This window comes from Acomys russatus, chromosome 17 (genome assembly GCF_903995435.1).
Source record: "Acomys russatus chromosome 17, mAcoRus1.1, whole genome shotgun sequence".
In the NCBI taxonomy this organism is placed as follows: domain Eukaryota; kingdom Metazoa; phylum Chordata; class Mammalia; order Rodentia; family Muridae; genus Acomys; species Acomys russatus.
In genome coordinates this window covers 3,688,073-3,703,574 of record NC_067153.1, presented here as the reverse complement: position 1 = coordinate 3,703,574, position 15,502 = coordinate 3,688,073, and the positions used below count along the sequence as shown (strand labels likewise).

Sequence of the window (15,502 nt, the reverse complement as noted above, 5' to 3'; positions counted from 1 at the left end):
TTGGCGCCGAGAAACCCGGAAGCCCCGCGCACCGCCCACCCGCGGCGCGGACGGGTAAACGCTCCTCCGGGCGGGGACGGGGCGTGCGCACGAGGGGGCGTGGCCGGCGGCCACTCCGGGACCGCCCACCGCTCGCCCCGCCCGCCCCCGGCCCTGCGCAGCAAGAACCCGGCTCGCGGCGCGTGCGCAGAAGCCCCGCCCCGCCCCCCACCCCCACGCCCGCAGCCGCCGCGGCCGCCGCCACCTTTCCCTTCCTCTGCTCTTTCCTCCGCCTCCTCCGGCGCCGACGCTCGCGTAGGGCCCTGGCGTCAGACGCGCGTGGGCGGGGCGAGTGCGGCGGGGGGTATAAGTAGAAGGTGCAGGAGGCGGTGCTTCCCCTTCTCCCCGGCGGTTAGTGCTGAGAGTGCGGAGTGTGTGCTCCGGGCTCGGAACACACATTTATTATTAAAAAATCCAAAAAAAATCTAAAAAATCCTTTGAAAAAACCCAAAAAAAATTTACAAAAAATCCGCGTCTCCCCCGCCGGAGACTTTATTTTTTTTTCTTCCTCTTTTATAAAATAACCCGGTGAAGCAGCCGAGACCGACCCGCCCGCCCGCGGCCCCGCAGCTCCAAGCAGGAACCCAGAGACCGAGGCCTTCCTGCCGCCCGGACCCAGCACCGCCAGCCTCGCTCCCCCGGTTCCACGGCCGTTGAGTACGCGTCGATTCCGGTTGAATTTTGTCCCTCTGCGCTCGCCCCCGCTCCCCTCCCCCCGGCTCCGTACCCCGGCCCCGCACTCGCTCTCCTCCTCTCACGGGAAAGGTCGCGGCCTGCGGCCCCGCGGGCAGCTGTGCCGAGATGAACCCCAGCGCCCCCAGCTACCCCATGGCCTCTCTGTACGTGGGGGACCTGCACCCCGACGTGACCGAGGCGATGCTCTACGAGAAGTTCAGCCCGGCCGGGCCCATCCTCTCCATCCGGGTCTGCAGGGACATGATCACCCGCCGCTCCTTGGGCTATGCGTACGTGAACTTCCAGCAGCCGGCGGACGGTGAGCGGCAGGCCGGAGGGGGGCGGGCGGGCGAGCGGCCATGCGGCCGGGGCGGCGGGCCTAGCGGGCCGGGCGGGAGGGCACGGCGCGGCAGCCCCTGGCGGGCCGGCACTTCCTCCTCTGCGACCATTTTCTCGCCATCTCAAACTTTAGGGCGATGACGCGCCGGGAGGGTGGGTGAGATCGCCTTCCCCTCGCTGCCCGCACAAGCTGCGAGATTCGGGGGTTTCGAGCCCCCTCCTGGCGCCGTGGGTGGAGGCGCCCCTCCGTCTCCTGCCCTGGCCCGGCACTGGGGCCGAGGAGGAAGTACGATTCAGTGTTGGGGAAAATACCACGTGTTGAACCCAGTAACCTCAGGCCCAAGGCCTGTTCCTGCTGGTGGCCCAGTCGCTGGGAGGAGCCCAAAGCTTGAGAAGAAAGTTGATAGGGTGGTGCCTGGTGGTGGTCCTTAGGGTCGTGAGCCCATTCCTAATAGCACATCACTGGCCTGAGGACCCGGATAGGCACCTTGTGCCATGTGCACTTGCCTGGGGTTTTCCCTAGAGGAAGTATTTTCTGTCTTTAGCCGCGCAGTGAGTGGAGGAGGAGGGATGTGGAAGACTGGGCATTAGACGCCTTGGCTCATTTCAACCAAATTTGTTAGGTTATCAGAAGTTATTATTTAATGTGTATATATACCTTTTTCAAAAAAAGCACCGGTGGTTGTGAATTTTAAGAAGCATGTTGAGTAGTTTAGGGTTGTAAATGATCAAAGCATAACCTGGACCAAATGATGTTGAGTTAATAGCATTCAGCTGATGAAAGCGGCTTTGGTTTTTAAAAGTGGTTCAGTATATCCACGAATCTTGGAACAACTGAGCACAAAGTAAAAGGTTGAGTCAGATAAAGGTTTGTGGCCTGATGAGTAGTTAGGTTTTTAAATCTAGACCAGTTGGCGTCCAGAAGTCAGTTTGAGTTGTTTAACTAGGAAGACTGGCGTTAGTGGCTGATTTGGGTAAGCAGCATCTTGAGTGACTGACTGGAGTCGGAAGTTTAGGTTGCGCTGCAGGTCTCCTGCCCTTTTGCTGTGGGGGCCACTTTACCATCACTTGATCACACTCCGGCCCTGGTAGATGTAAGATGAGGGAAGGTAACCTGGGAGCAAGCAGCCAAAGGGACCTTACTATGAAAAGGGAACTTGGCAGATGCAAACCTAGTGATATTTCTTTTTATCAAGAAAAACCTTGTTTTTAACACCTGGGATTTGAAAAGTTGAACTTCAAATTGCCATGGTTATAGTCCGCTTTATAACACTTATGCCAGTGGACCAGCATTACAAGTGCTCAGAATCTTGACTCTTCATTCTTGTATTTAATGTCTTATGTTCAGCTTTACAAGTAGTTTTTCTTTAACCAGCTTTTTCCATTTTATAGTATCTTATGTATTGCCTTAATGGACTAGGGTTTTTTGCAAATGACCAGTATTCAGTTTGATTGGAAGATGTGACTCATTAAAAAAAAACCAACCCTGTCAAGCTCGAGCAAAGTCAGCATGACAGAGGAGCTCAGGAGGTGTGGCCAATTGATAATGAGCTGGCTGCTGGTTATCACTACATTCTAGGAACTGTAGGAACTGGAACTTTCTTGTACAAAAACCGGCTAGAGGGCTGGGGCATGGTGGTTTCTGCAGTTAGTCCCAGCACCGGGGTTGTCTCTTAAGAGTGGGTGGACAGCCTGGGCTACATACTGAGAGGAGACTTTATGAGAGGAGTGGCTGGAAATTTGTACTGTCAGTAACTTTACTACTGTTAAGGAAAAATTAGAAATTTGGTTCAGGGTTTCAAGTGGACTGTTCCCTCTGGTGGTCTGGTGTTTTTACTTAAGGCAATATTTTTTTCATTTAAGACTGTGTAATGGTATACACTTTGGAGGCAGAGGTGGGTGATCTCTTGAGTTCCAGGCCAGCTTGGGCTTCATAAAGAGACCCTGTCTGGAAGAAAGTTTCCAGCATTTTTTTGACAATGCAAATATACATGATTCAATCTTTGTATGGAATTCAGGATAGTTTTTTTTTTTTTTTTTACGTGAAGCATAACTATCTAAAAAAAATAACCTGAATAAATGATTAGTTCATTAAAATAGTTTCGGTCCTATTTTTGCAGTATACAGTGTAGTAATAGGCCTAGGCTTTAGAGGAAGTTCAGCTGGGGCCACATGGTTGTCACTTTACTTACTGTCGCTGGTAACTTTATTTGAAGTGGCTCAAGAAAATGTTAGAAGTGACACTTACCCTGAATATGTCTTCCTTGTAGCGGAGCGTGCTTTGGACACCATGAATTTTGATGTTATAAAGGGCAAGCCAGTGCGCATCATGTGGTCTCAGCGTGATCCATCACTTCGTAAAAGTGGAGTAGGCAACATATTCATTAAAAATTTGGACAAATCCATTGATAACAAAGCACTGTATGATACGTTTTCTGCGTTTGGTAACATCCTTTCCTGTAAGGTAAGCAAAGGTGATATAGGTCAGTGTGTGCAGTGTTGGAGGTGCTGTCTGCGTTGTTAGTGCCGGGGACAGGGCGCTGGGGCTTCTTCCAGTATAGAGAAGCAGTAGCAGTAACAAGAGCGCTCTTTTCCCTAGGTGGTTTGTGATGAAAATGGCTCCAAGGGCTATGGATTTGTGCATTTTGAAACACAGGAAGCAGCTGAAAGAGCTATTGAAAAAATGAATGGGATGCTTCTAAATGACCGTAAGGTGTAAGTGTCTCCGTTTTTAACAGAATTTTTTAATCTTCCTGATTCCTAAAACAAACTTGCTTAAACAGTTACAAACTTTTACAAACGAAAACCAAGCTAAAATGCTGTTGGTACAGTTCTCTCACTCCCTACCCCCCCACCCCCACCCCCGCAGACAGAGTTTCTCTGGAAGCCCTGGCTTTCCTGGAACTCGCCGTAGACCAGGATGGTGGATCTCACAGAGATCTGCCTGCTTCCTGAGTGCTGAGATTAAAGGTGTGCACCACAGCCTGGCTTGCCAGTAAATTTCTCTTAATCTGGGGAGCATTCAGCTATTAATAAGCTTATGTAGGGGCTGGGTGTGGTGACACACGCCTTAATCCCAGCACTTGGGAAACAGGCAGTTAGATCTGCCTGGTCGACAAAATAGACCAGCACAGCCAGGGATCCACAGAGAAACCCTGTCTCAAAAAGCCAAAAAGCATTCATTTTCATGACAAATGGTGGGAATAGATGAACCTGGTGTGGTACCATGTGCTCATAATCCCTGCTCCTTAGAAGCTGAGGCAGAAAGATGTGGGTTGAAGACCAGAAGAGACACCCTCCCCTCGTTCCAGAGTTTTTCTGTAGCCCTGACTGTCCCTAGAACTCACTCTGTAGAGTCTGGCTTGAATTCAGATCACCTCCTAAGTGCTGGGATCAAAGGTACAGGCCATCACCGTGACGCTGTAATACACATTTATAAAGTGAAGGCAATGGCTGATCCCAAATGTAGACCTCTCAAGTCCAGGGCGTTCTTTGCAGTCTGCTCATTTTGAAGTATCAGCATGACAAGTCAGACTTTGGCATGGACTTTGGGGTAGAGGTGCTCAGTAAAGCCTACAGAGTCCTCTGAAGCCCAGGGCCCAAGAGGCTACTCCGCTTGTGGTCACTCACAGTGGAAAGCTTGGTGGGCTGCAGTGCTTTAGTAAGAGTTAAAACAGCATCCGTGCCCTACGGGCACAACTGTTGGTGCTGGTGGTTTAAGTGTGTAGTGAGGCGCCATTCCAGAAAGCGGGCTGATTGTGCATGTAAATTGTTTCTCTTCCTTTGAGCAAAGATTTTAGCGACTATCCTAAGACATAGTGAAAGCATCACTTAGGGGAGTAGAAAGTTGTATCTACAATGAAATACTCACCCAGTGAGGCTCTTTCCCACCCATGTGGAGAAAGCCCATGGTTTTGAGGATAAAAGTAAATCTCTCGTGTTTTCAGGTGTTGAACAGAGAGAAAGCTTGAAGTCATTTGTGTACAGTTTTTAATATTAGGCAACAGTTCTTGTCTATGTTCATAATAATGCAGTTAGGCCAGGTTGTAGTGTTAGAGAATTGAGAATGTCTGGTTAAGGAGATGGCACAATGTTAGAACCGCTCTGAAATAATGAAAGCATTTGTACAGGTCTCTCGGCTGACACCGAGAACTGTTTATTTTGTTTACAGGTTTGTTGACGGGGTGAGCCCTTTAACTATGGACTAATAGTTGCTTTCCTAAAAATACATTGTTGTGTTTTAAATTATTTTCAAGTGAAGACGTTTCCATTTTGTTGTACGCTTTGTAAACTAACAGCCTTAATCTGAGTTATGAAATGACCTAATGTTAAAGTACTGACATTTTACTAGGTTTGTTGGACGATTTAAGTCTCGGAAGGAGCGGGAAGCAGAACTTGGCGCAAGGGCAAAGGAGTTCACCAACGTCTACATCAAGAACTTTGGAGAAGACATGGATGACGAGCGCCTTAAGGATCTCTTCGGCAAGTTTGGTAATGTGTCCAAGTTCAGTCTTTACACCTAAAGTTGCTTGAGGTTCAGTGACCGAGAGTTGACTGGAAAGTATTTGAAATGCTTGGTTGGAGTTAAGCTATGGACTACACACCACAGTAATATGCAGGTGGACTGACACAAGGTGTGGCTGGCTAAGTAGAGTTTCTTAAGGTTTAGTCGCATTGGACATTAGTGTTAAGAGGCAGGTGGACAGATCTCTGAGTTCCAGGCCAGACTGACGGATGTCTCTAGTTCTAGGAGACATGGTAAGACTATCTAGAGTAAGGTGTAATCTCTAGCGGGTCGGTGGTGGCACTGCACGCCTTTAATCCCAGCACTCAGGGAGTTCAAGGCCATCTGGTCTATAAAGTGAGTCCAGGGCAGCCAAAACTACACAGAGAAACCCTGTCTTGAAAACAAAACAAACAAAAATCTCTAATCCACAATGGGATTAGCCCCCTTTAGGTTTAATGGTTAGTGTCTGTAACATGTTCGAGCAACTTGAAAGTTTTTCGAAGACTAGATTCTCCAATCACAACATATCAAAATCATTTCAGAGTAAATTTGTCCAGACGAGGATGGTATGCACCTTTAATACCAACTTAAGGGAGATGGGGAGTTCAAGGTGTGTTGTCATCTAGAGTTTCATGAAACTCTGAAATTTCGAGTAAGAACGATGAAACTTAGTGAAGGTGCCTCACATTTCAGGATTGGTGTAAAAGATCAGGAACAACAAGACTTGTTGGATGGTTGCCGCTTCCTTTGTGTTAAGCTTATTTTAGGAGGAATGGGCTTTCATTTTGTTTTTAGTCAGTTCTTTAATAAATCATAAGGTTAGGCTAGCATTGCCATACTGATGCCTTTTTGATTTTTTTAAAGACAGGGTCTCACATTTCTAGCTCTGCCTGGTCTGCAGCTCACAGGAGATCCACCTACTTGAGTGATGGGATTAAAGGTGTTAGACGTGCACCAGCACACTGAATTCTCTCTCTCTCTTTTTTTTTTTTTTTTTTTTTTTGAGCAAAAACTTGTCATTTTCCACATAGATTAGTCATGTGAGATGAGGATATAACTGACAGTCTTGTTTTGCACCATAATAAGTTTCTCCATTCCAGAAGTATTACATCTACCTTGTATCTGAAAGATTGGTTGGTTTTTGGTTTTGGTTTTGGTCCCCCCCCCCCCCCCCCCCCCCTTTTGAGACAGGGTTTCTCTTTGTAGCCAGGCTGGCCTCGAACTCACATTGATCCACCTGCTTCTGCCTCTGAGTGCCACATCTGAAAGCTATTTTCTTTTTTCTGGTTTTTTGCTTGCTTGCTTTGTTTCCCCCTCTTCCTAAGGGTCTCTGTAGCCCTAGCACTCACTTTGTCGATCAGGTTGGCCTTTAACTTGCAGGTATCCACCAGCTTCTGCCTCACAAGTGTTGAAATTAGGCTATTTCTTTTTCTTTTTTTTTAAATCAGTTTATTTTCAAGACAAGGTTCTCTGTATCCTTTGGATTCACTCTGTAGATCACAGGGATCTTCTACCTTTGCCTCTGAGATGTGTGTTAACACGCCCGGCTACTTATTTTTGGATTGCATCACTCCTACAGCCGGAGCAGACCGTTGTCTTAGTTGCTATTCTAGAGTGTGCTAAGACACGAGAACCAAGGGTTTCATCTTTAAAAAAGAATTGAACTGGAAAGGTATGGGCCTTTTGAAACCTCAGCCCATCCCCAGCAACACACCTTTGAAACAGTTCTGTCAACTAGGTGACCAAGTATTCAAATATGAGCCTGTGAGAACTCTCAGCTCAAGCTGCCACTCCCAGGTCTTTGTGTACTTGGGAAGTTTCATACCTGAGGGTCAGCACCTGCTTATGGTGTCCTCCACATAATGAGTGGCAAGGGAAGCCTGTCTTCAGACAGTCCTCTTCCAGGTCAATCAAGTTGTTTTCTGTCTTAGAAGCTACCCGTATATTTCCTCTACTTACTGTTCAGAAGCAGGTGGACTGGAGAAGGCGGCCTGGGGCTTTGTTTTTATGTTAAGATACAAAATATGTATATTGTGTACTGGTTTTGAGTTATTTAAAAACTTTTTTAGGGCCTGCCTTAAGTGTGAAAGTAATGACTGATGAAAGTGGAAAATCCAAAGGATTTGGATTTGTAAGCTTTGAGAGGCATGAAGATGCACAAAAAGTAAGTTTGCATAACTGTTATATCAGTACTCTGGTACTGAAGTTGGTGTGTGTGTTTATATGCCAACATTAATGGAAGCTTTACATACTGAAGCATAGTATTTGCATTTTATGGTTAGGGAGTTGGGAGCTTGTACTGCCCTTAATTAAACCTGAAGATTTGGGGATGGGTCTATCTTTAATATTAGTAACTGGGTAAGGTTTTGTTTTCGTTTTCTTTTTTTGTTTGTTTTGTTAACCAGTAAGTACCCTGACGAGTAACTGAGCTTTTTCTGTTTAAGGCTGTGGATGAGATGAATGGAAAGGAGCTCAATGGAAAGCAGATTTACGTTGGCCGAGCTCAGAAGAAAGTGGAACGGCAGACAGAGCTTAAGCGCAAATTTGAGCAGATGAAGCAAGATCGGATCACCAGATACCAGGTTTCCTTCTGCTTGAGCAAGGGAAAAACACAGGGACGAGGGAGCCTCTTACAGTCACGCAGTTACCCACCGCCAGCTGAAGAGAAGAACACGGGCTGAAGTAGTGGGTGTACTTAGGTGCCACGGCGGGCTTGCTGCCACCCTCTCCTCACATAGCGTCTTGTCTTTTCAGGGTGTTAACCTTTACGTGAAAAATCTTGATGATGGTATTGATGATGAGCGTCTCCGGAAAGAGTTTTCTCCTTTTGGTACAATCACCAGTGCAAAAGTAAGGGTGTACTCTGTACTTACTTGAGATAATGTAGATCAGTTTTTAAGCGGGCTGATCTTAAAAGTAGCTCTGCTACAGGGTGGTGGTGGCGGCGGCGGCGCACGCCTTTAATCCCAGCACTCAGGAGGCAGAGGCAGGTGTATCTTTTGAGTTCCAGCCCAGCCAGGTCTACAAAGTGAGTCCAGCATAGTCAAGGTTACACAGAAACCCTGTCTGTGTAACCAAAAAAAAAAAAAAAAAAAGATTAATAAAATAGCCCTGCCACTGATAGCTGACAGCATTTTACTGAGGCACCATTTTCTGTTACTTACATATTTTATTCTGGGTAGCCACCCTCCCCATAGTAGAAAGGATCCCATTTCCCTTTAATGTGAAATCAGATTACAAAGCAGTAGCATTCTAACCTAAATTCCAAGATTTGGATTAAAAACGTAAGCTGCAAGTACTTGCCTAAGAGTCCGTGATCTGAGACTAGTGGACATGTTTTGCTGAGTTAGGAGGAGTGTACGCAGAAGAACAGCTCTGCTCCCTGAATGACCCCCTCAGCTGGCCTTGATTCCAGTTTTCCAGACACTCCCGTTGACTAAGATTTTTGTTAGAAACATAGTGGGTAAATACAAATAAATGCAGTAGCTGTTGCTTTGTGTTTCAGCATGTATTTATCTAGTATTTTTGTTCTGATAGATGTTTTGAGGGTCTCAGTGTGGTGCCTGAAAGTTGGTTTGAACTGGATTGTGTATATGGCTATGTGGGAGGGACATAAAAAGTAAGGCTGGCAGGTTAAACTACAGGACATCATTTGTTGATTAATATTTACTTAAACATTGCCAAGCAACACAAAGGGATGAATAAAATGGCAAATAAAAGGTCTTTTGTGTTCTGGTCACAAAATGAGCCAGCTATAGACTAGGCATTTTCTGCCTTCGACTGGAATTGCTGGTGGGGATGTATTTTCAGATGGAGACAATTCTGGGTATCTCCTGGTCTTATAATAAGTAGTCTTTTGTCTTTTGGATGCAGTTTATTATTTACTGGCGTGCCTGTGTATTTGTGTAGCATTGTTGTCTTCTGTTTTGGGTTGTCTTTAAGGAACATTTTGTACAAACTTGTTTTATGGTGCAACTCAGTTCTCAGAGTTAGCACAGATAATAATAGATCTAGTTCCACCATGTTTGTGCCTTGGAGGGCTGCTGTTGTGTAGATTGCTCTGCTGGTTCTGTTGCTTGCCTTTGAGTGTAAGGAAGATTTTAGAAGTAGAAGATGGTTCTAGCACTAATAGGATTGACTGAGTCCTTTTCTTTATTCTACCATCTCCTTCGCTTTGTCTTCATAGGTTATGATGGAGGGTGGTCGCAGCAAGGGGTTTGGTTTTGTGTGTTTCTCATCCCCTGAAGAAGCCACGAAAGCAGTTACAGAAATGAATGGGAGAATTGTGGCCACGAAGCCACTGTATGTAGCTTTAGCTCAGCGCAAAGAAGAGCGCCAGGCTCACCTCACTAACCAGTATATGCAGAGGATGGCAAGTGTGCGAGCTGTGCCCAACCCCGTGATCAACCCCTACCAGCCAGCACCTCCTTCAGGTTACTTCATGGCAGCTATCCCACAGGTAAGTAGAAGAGCAGCCTTGTGTCTGTTTCATAGTCATGGCTAATGGTTTTGGGGATTGGGAAAAACAAATTGCAAGTGTGTGTGGTGGAGGGACCCACCCGTGCTGATGTACTTGTTTTCTCTCCAGACTCAGAACCGTGCTGCATACTATCCTCCTAGCCAAATTGCTCAACTAAGACCAAGTCCTCGCTGGACTGCTCAGGGTGCCAGACCTCATCGTAAGCCTCACTCACTCACTGGGTTATGACTGGGAATTGGAAACTTGGGGTATAGCTTAGAGAGACAATACTTCCCCTACCGTGTGCTGGGCTGTGGGTTCAGTTCCCTAGTAGTCCCATAGAGGAGGCAAATTTGTCTATTACAGTGTTAATTGTTCTTGATAATTTATGGTTGGGGTAGAATCTGGCCTTTTCTTTTTTTTAAATGTATATAACCTTGGTATTGTATGGATACATAGCCTAGCTATCAATAAAAAAGAAAGGGAAAGAAAGATAAATACCATTATCTTCAGTTAGTGGTCTGATAGGGGTTTGTTCCCAAGTCTTGATTTGCTTGGTAGCTGTATCTTCAGAGTTCTCATTCTGTAGGACTTTAAAGTTGTAGCATTGTGGTCCTTGCCCATGACATAGTAGGCTGGATTCAGGAGCACTTGGTGTTTTTCTCTTTAATCCTGTTTCTTCTCAGTAAATCAGAAATACTTGTCATGGTATGATTTTAATGTAAGTTTGAAACTCACTTTATATTAGGCTCCCAACCTCAAGCCTAGAAAAGCTTTAGCTTTCACTCAGTGAGGTTCCCCGTTGATGTGTTTTTGTCTTTACATGCAGCATTCCAGAATATGCCCGGTGCTATCCGCCCAGCTGCTCCTAGACCACCATTTAGTACTATGAGACCAGCTTCTTCCCAGGTTCCACGAGTCATGTCAACACAGCGTGTGGGTGAGTCTTCACTTTTTCTGTAAATACTAATCCCCTTGGGCTGGTTAAGAGCACTGGCTGCTCTTCCAGAGATCCCGAGTTCAGTTTCCAGCACCCACATGGTGGTTCATAACGATCTATAATGGGATCTGATGGCCTTCTGGGTGTGTGTGAAGACATTACTTAAATACATTAAAGTAAATGAACATATATATTTTTTTTTAAGAAAAAGATTGATTCCCAATTTAAAATGACAATACAAATATTCTTTCTTTAGCTAACACATCAACACAGACAATGGGCCCACATCCTACAGCTGCTGCTGCTGCAGCTACTCCTGCTGTTTGCACAGTCCCACAGTATAAGTAAGCTGCAGGAGTCCGCAACCCCCTGCAACACCTTACTGTACAGCCACAAGTTACCATGCAGCAGGTATGGCTTGCCCGTTGAGTTGTGGGAATTGATGCTGCATGGTCTGCGGAGCTGAAAGCTGTCTGGGCCGTCTTTATATCATTAGCTGATGATGGAGCAGGTGCCGGGCTGCGGAGGGCAGTTAGTGGTTAAGGTAGTTTATGAAATAGAAGGACCTCGGAGTTTGGAGGCTAGCCTGGTCGACAACCTGCGTCTAGGACAGCCAGGGCTATTAAACAGAGAAACGCTGTCTTCAGAAAAGCAAGCGAAAGACAGGCAACCAGCAGTTTCCCTGTGTGGTGTACTTCGTTTGACATGGGTGTAAGGAAGTTCAGTTAAACTGGCATTAGACTTAACCTTTTTCCTAATCCCGGGACTAAACATGACGTGATTCTAAAGACTAACGTATCTCAGGTGCAGTTGTGTCACATGTGATTATCTGTACTTAGATCTTTAGCCAATGTTCCTCTCAGCTTTGTCAAGTTGAGATAGCACTCTCATCCTTGTGAGTGTCCATTGACAGCTGGCTGGTTTGTGTTTCGTTACTTTGGTACCTAAGAGGTTTCCTGTTCTATGTCTAGCCTGCTGTTCACGTGCAAGGTCAAGAGCCTTTAACTGCTTCCATGTTGGCATCTGCCCCTCCACAAGAGCAAAAGCAAATGTTGGGTAAGGAGTGTTGTTTTCTTGGCCTTTCGGTTAGAGTCTACAAAAACAAGGATCACTTAGCACCTACGAAGTGACAGCAGTAGTGTGAAGGAATTCCAAGTGGAGGCTGGCGGGGGCGAGGGGTGGGGGGGGTGGCACCTCATACCTAGCAATACTAACATTCGAGAAGCAGACACCACAGGAAGTGACTACCTTGTGGCTGACTGCTGTTGCAACAGGTGCTGTGTGTTAAGTAAGGTCCTCAGGGCCAGGGTGGATGACGGCCATTACTACTTGCTCAGAGTGCCCTTTGTTCCTAGGTGAAAGGCTGTTTCCTCTTATTCAAGCCATGCACCCCACTCTTGATGGGAAAATCACTGGCATGCTGTTGGAGATTGATAATTCATAATTACTTTACATGCTTGAGTCTCCAGAGTCTCTCCGCTCAAAGGTACTTTGTCCTTCAGCCTGCCTTGTTCTGGAGGGCTAGAGCGCTTGGCGCGGAGCAGGGTGCCCAGGAGCGGACAGCTGTAGTGCTTGTGCTCTGTTGACAGCTCACGCTGCTCAGCTCCTGCAGTCAGCCCGACACTGCTGCTGCTTGGAACTCTTGACTCTCGGCTGAGTGTTTGTTCCCGTGAAAATTACTTTTCTCTGTCCTGAGCCATCATGCCCGCCTTTCAGGTTGATGAAGCTGTAGCTGTACTGCAAGCCCACCAAGCGAAGGAGGCTGCCCAGAAGGCCGTGAGCAGTGCCGCCGGCGTCCCCGCTGTTTAAGTGAGTGCTCCCAGGCTTCAGGAACCTTTCCATCTGCCAGTAACCAGCTTCTTTAAGCCAGCACTTTGAAGCAGAGTTAGCACAGTAATTTGCATGAAGTGGCCTGTAACAGAGGGTGGTGCTCATAATTAATGCTTTTTTTATTGGTCTTGGTGAGTTCAGTGAGGCCAAGAGTAGGGTTTGCCTGACCCTTTTAAAACTGACTACAATCCCGGTTTTGTATGTGATATTTATAGCTGTGAATCTTAGAGGGAATGGGTATGGCTGTGTGCCAACAAAAACAGGCAGATTGATTGACTTATTATGTCTTTTTCTAACATTTACAGATTGATCAGGGACCACAACAGAAACTCGTGCTTCACCGAAGAAAAATATCTAAACATCGAAAATTTTAAATATTATGAAAAAAAAAACATTGAAAAAATATAAAATAAATAAAAAAAGGAAAGGAAACTTTGAACCTTATGTACCGAGCAAATGCCAGGTCTAGCAAACAGTGCTAGTCCTAGATTACTTGATTTAAAACAACAAAAAATACAAAAAAAAATAGTAAAATATAAAAACAAATTAATGTTTTATAGACCCTGGGAAAAGAATTTTCAGCAAAGTACAAAAATTTAAAGCATTCCTTTCTTTAATTTTGTAATTCTTTACTGTGGAATAGCTTGGGATGTCAGTTCTGTTTTAAGTAACAGAACTGATGACTAAGCAAGGAAACGTAATTTGGATTATAAAATTCTTGCTTTAATAAAAATTCCTTAAACAGTGGATGGCTATGCTTTTGTTCATTTTATTGCTTCTTGGCAGTTGGCCTGTGTAATACCAGGTGCAGCTACCAGTCATGTAACAAGCTGTTGGTGTTGGGTAGGAAGGTTGTATAACTCTGGCCAGCCTTAGCTTCCCAGGTTCTGGGTTTGTAGGTATATGTTACCATTTTGACAATTATTCTAATGCATTTTATTAATTTACTACCGCTTATATCAGTTTATCGCTTTCATATTGTTTTTGTGTTATAAAATGGCTGCTTTAAGCCCTTACTTTGGTAAGGTGTGACAGTAGCCAGAGTAGGAAACGAGGTACTTTGGGCACTGTGACTAACCCAGTGCTGTGCCTAGCCCAGTTCTTGAAAGGACTTGGAATAGTTGAGGGTTTGACCTAGTTTCAGGCCTTGTAAACCCAGGCCACTTGCAAATTAAGGCATGTATGTTGGGTCTTACAGGGATTGGTATGTGACCTTGACATAAAGTTCATGCCCAAGCTATTGTGCTTTTGAAATAAAGCTTCGTTTATTTTTCGAGGGAGGATCTCAGCATGCAATCTTGGCTGCCTTTCAGATTGCCCTGTCTTTACCTCCCAAGTGGTGGGATTAAAAGCCTGTACCTCTACACACGGCCAGAGTTCAACTTTTTAAAAAAATTGTAAGCAGCAGGGCAGTGGTAGCCTTAAATTCCAGCATTCATGAGGCAGAGGCAGGCATATCTCTGAGTTCAAGGCCAGCCTGGACAACAGAGCGAGTTCCAGGACAGCCAGAGCTATTACACAGAGAACCCCTGTCTTGAAAAACACAAGATTGGAGGCGTTGTAGTGACGGACATGTAGCTAGCCTATTGTTATTGAGGGTTATGTTGGATTCAGTTTTGGCAGTTTAGCTGAGTGTCAGGATTATGGGCATATCCTGCCACCACACAGCCAGATTAAGCTTGACAAACTATGTCATTTCATGACCATGCTAGAACTGGGCTCAAATACAACGTGAGTGAACGTAGGACACTGTCTTGTGTGGCATCTGTACCTGGAATGCCTTATTTTAAAGTTTAGAATTCAAATCTTCACCCTCCATCTTTCCTACGTTGCACTCGGGGAGTCCTGACTTGGTTTGTCAGCTCTAGTCTGCAGTTGATTGTAACCAACCTGAAACGTGGCCATCCTGACACAGTGCTGGCATTGCAGAATGCTTGGCTGCTAGAGGTGCTTAGGGAAGGCAGAGAAACAGTGCACGTCTTTCTCAACTCTACTACAGAATGTTCTAGGTTTTGATGTGACACGGTTCCTAGATACGGTTTACATGCACTTTTTGTTGGATAGTTGGGGTTAATTTCTTCATTAAATAAGAATAGATCCCACACCAGCACTTGGGGAGGCAGAGGCAGGTGAATCCCTGTGAGCTCGAGGCCAGCCTGGTCTACAAAGTAAATCTAGTAGAGTCAAAAAAAAAAAATCCCACTCACCTGTTTTTAAAAAAAAATTTTTTTTGATGTATGACTTGGGCCGAAGCAGTAAATCTGCAATACCTATATGTACTACAGAAATTGTTAACAGATGTTTACAGTGTTATTAGCAGATTTGATGTTAGTTTTTGAGACCAGGGTCTCTCTAGTCCTGGCTGTCCTGAACTAAGCTCTGTAAGGCTGGCCTCAAACTCAGATCTGGCTGCCCTGCCTCCTGAGTGTGAGTGCTGCTTTTAAAGGCGTCACCACTGCCTGGTTTAGATTTACCTATTTGAATCCAGACGGGTGCTTAACATTAGCTCGGGGATGTGCTGAACAAGGATTTGAGTAACCCAGCAGTTGAGACCCGTGGTTTCTTAGCGCCATGAGGGTGTTCGGTGAGCTTTTCCTGGGCAGGGGTGACGTCAGTTGCGGTGCTGTCGGTGATGAGTTCTATGTCAATAAATGGTTATGATGCCTTAAACTAACCAGTTACCACATTCGCACTTGGAGCAGTTTTTTTTTTC

The 15,502-nt window shown here is 45.6% G+C and overlaps 1 protein-coding gene across 1 annotated transcript; it reads left to right on the top strand.

Moving 5' to 3' along the window:
- The first annotated feature begins 372 nt into the window (after window positions 1-372).
- Pabpc1 (poly(A) binding protein cytoplasmic 1) lies at window positions 373-13,536 on the top strand. The gene is made up of 15 exons (XM_051159478.1): window positions 373-1,033; window positions 3,324-3,517; window positions 3,653-3,768; window positions 5,405-5,544; window positions 7,630-7,724; window positions 8,005-8,142; window positions 8,315-8,410; window positions 9,747-10,019; window positions 10,149-10,239; window positions 10,849-10,959; window positions 11,216-11,370; window positions 11,931-12,015; window positions 12,315-12,445; window positions 12,676-12,768; window positions 13,095-13,536. Exons 1-11 carry the CDS (start codon window positions 841-843, stop codon window positions 11,305-11,307), a joined length of 1,539 nt encoding a protein of 512 aa, XP_051015435.1. The 5' UTR covers window positions 373-840; the 3' UTR covers window positions 11,308-11,370; window positions 11,931-12,015; window positions 12,315-12,445; window positions 12,676-12,768; window positions 13,095-13,536.
- Window positions 13,537-15,502: the final 1,966 nt, after the last annotated feature.